Source organism: Octopus bimaculoides, chromosome 9, assembly GCF_001194135.2.
Source record: "Octopus bimaculoides isolate UCB-OBI-ISO-001 chromosome 9, ASM119413v2, whole genome shotgun sequence".
Classification (NCBI taxonomy): domain Eukaryota; kingdom Metazoa; phylum Mollusca; class Cephalopoda; order Octopoda; family Octopodidae; genus Octopus; species Octopus bimaculoides.
In genome coordinates, this window is record NC_068989.1 from 76,260,191 (window position 1) to 76,262,805 (window position 2,615).

Consider the following 2,615-nt stretch of genomic DNA (forward strand, 5'->3'; position numbering starts at 1 on the left):
TATATATATATATATATATATGAACCTGTATGTCTGCTCGTACGTCTCTCTGTGTCACGCGTCATTGTAGATACTGTAACAGACACACATATACGGAGCTAGAGAGAGAGAGGAAATATGTCATCGTCTATTAGAGAAAGAAGGTAGGACAACTAAGACAGCGCAGTAAACTTAATTGCAAGTGATTATTCAGCAAACACTTGTCTGTTTGAATGAGAGAGAGAGAAAGAGAGAAAGAAAGAGAGAGAGAGAGGTCGATAGATATAACGAGAAAGTTGGAAAGGGTAAGGGGAGCGGGGTATGATTCACTTTAGCACATCTCGAATGAATAACAAAAGAAACTGACTATTATCATGTGGAAGAGACGACGAAGGATTCTCTGCGCGGTTACTGAAGTGCTAGAAATAGCAGGGAAATCTGTAAATGATTCATACTCTAGCATCCTATAACAGAAGGACACTGGATAATGTGAGCCTCAGAGCATTATACCTGAAAACAAAATGTACCGTCGTCGGTGGAATATCAGTTCAATCAGAACTGAATACAGTCTATCTAAGCAACAACTATTTTCAGCAAGTAAAAGAGAAATAAAGCAAATTTCGTGATAAATTCTTATGAGCAAGGTTTAACAGTGCGAATGAAAACGATGACTTATTCATTCTTATTACGTTCCGGCTGATTCAAAAGGGAATATACTAATCGCTGTTGCATTTCGTCATTGGTGAATCATTTCTCCTTGCAGACGAATGTGTGTTCACAATGCATTCGATTTATTAGCGTGAGGGGACTTCGTGGGACACCTGGTGTTTCAACATTATTACATCTCCTCAGTCAAAGGTACCTCTAAGCATTGAATCTAACAGAAGTTTGTGGCTCTTGTTTATAACTACAGCAAATAAATTATTTGCTGAAGTCTGCTATCTGTCAACGATAATAAATCCCTATGTGTATGGTGAACAACATTAATCGAACCGGTGACTTACATATTCATTCGTAATAAGTTCTACTCTTGTAAACAACATAAATGAAGGTAGAGGTAAAAAGACGACAGATCAAAATATACAGCACAAAATATAATGAGGTTCAATGAAACGGAATTGGTTAATTTCTTAAGACAAACTAGAACCACGACTGAGTTTAAGCCTAGTAAAGTAAAATGAAGCATGAGGTTTCCTTTTCATGAATGATACGGCTTCTGATTTTTGTACATGGCCAGAAATTTTGAAGGGAGTGTGTAATCGATAGGTTTGACCCAAATACTTTACAGTAACTTTACTGTATAGAGGGATGAAAGGTGAATTTTGAACTGAAGACGTAAAGAGCCGGAACAAATACTACAAGGTATTTTCTCCGACGTTCTAACGATTCTGCCTGCTTAATAATAGTAATAATAATAATAATAATAATAATAATAATAATAGTTTGGATTTCAATAATAATAATAGTAATAATAATAATAATGGTTTCCGATTTAGTTACAAGCCTAGAAATTTAAAGGAGAGGGGACTAGTCAGTTAAATCAGATGCGGTACTTAATTAGTATTTTATTTTATTGACCTCCAAGGGATGAAAGGCGAAGTTGACTTTGACAGGAGAGACTGCTCCTGTGCCTGGTTGCATGATATAATCCTTCATTCCGTTTAACGTCATCACCTGGTTAAGTGATACTTTTAGCAAATATTTTTCCCTTGCCTCTGCTTCAAAGAAAGCGTCTTCTCTTCCTCCCACAACTCAAGGAGGTGCAGAAAAAAGCGATCATGGATGCTGTGTCTTTTTCACTGATTAAGTTATTCTATTTAATCTCATTGTTTTTGTTTTCTGTAAATACTCGTTATGTATACGTTAAGAAATTAATCCGTATTTTTCGCATGTAGACAATATGAGGGTTCAATCAATCTAATCAATGATTCTATACGTTATTTGATATAACTTAATAGATACAACAGTTTACCCGGCTATCAAGTAGTCAACAACAAGAACTTGTCAGCCTTCTGAAGTATATCGAAGAAACCCTGATGCCAAATTGGAATGGATACAAGGATTTTGGAGAGCTTCAAGAAAGAATGGCTCGTATAAGGTTTATACTCGAAGAGAAAAATGGCACAGTCAGGACGACTTCAGGTAAATATTTTTTTGATGGTGGGCCTATTATTGTCTTTTAACTGTGTGCTTATTGGGTTCGAGTCCTAACCAGGTGAAAAACATGGGAAGAGGATTAAGAAATATGCTTTCTTAAACGCGTATAACATTGCAGGCAAGACTGGAACACACACCGAAAGAGAGCCAGGCATGCGTGCATTTATATGTAAATATATATATGCGCCCCGCCCTATATATATATATATATATATATATAAATCGAAATATTAATATTTCTACATCTCTCTAAAGGAGTCTACGGCAGCAGTACTGGATATTAATAATTATTGCCAAGCTGACATGGCAGTCCAGGAATATAGGACGAATGCTACCGTTGATTAGCTCCAAGAGCTGTTCGAAGGTTATAATGGACACAGGTGTGTGTGTGTCACATAGCTAACTATAGGCGATGGCCTCTTGGAGCTAATCAACGGTAGCATATGTCCTATTTTCCTGCACTGCCATGTTAGCTTGGC

At 36.7% G+C, this 2,615-nt stretch overlaps 1 protein-coding gene across 5 annotated transcripts in view; it reads left to right on the plus strand.

The window, feature by feature from the left end:
• The window catches only part of LOC106868256 (uncharacterized), a 168,616-nt gene that overhangs the window by 158,323 nt on the left and 7,678 nt on the right, over positions 1-2,615 (plus strand). For all 5 annotated transcript variants that reach the window (XM_014913427.2, XM_052970798.1, XM_014913428.2 and 2 more), the window contains exon 12: positions 1,938-2,121. In XM_014913427.2, the coding sequence (XP_014768913.1) occupies positions 1,938-2,121 (184 nt within the window). The remainder of the gene's footprint in view (positions 1-1,937; positions 2,122-2,615) is intronic.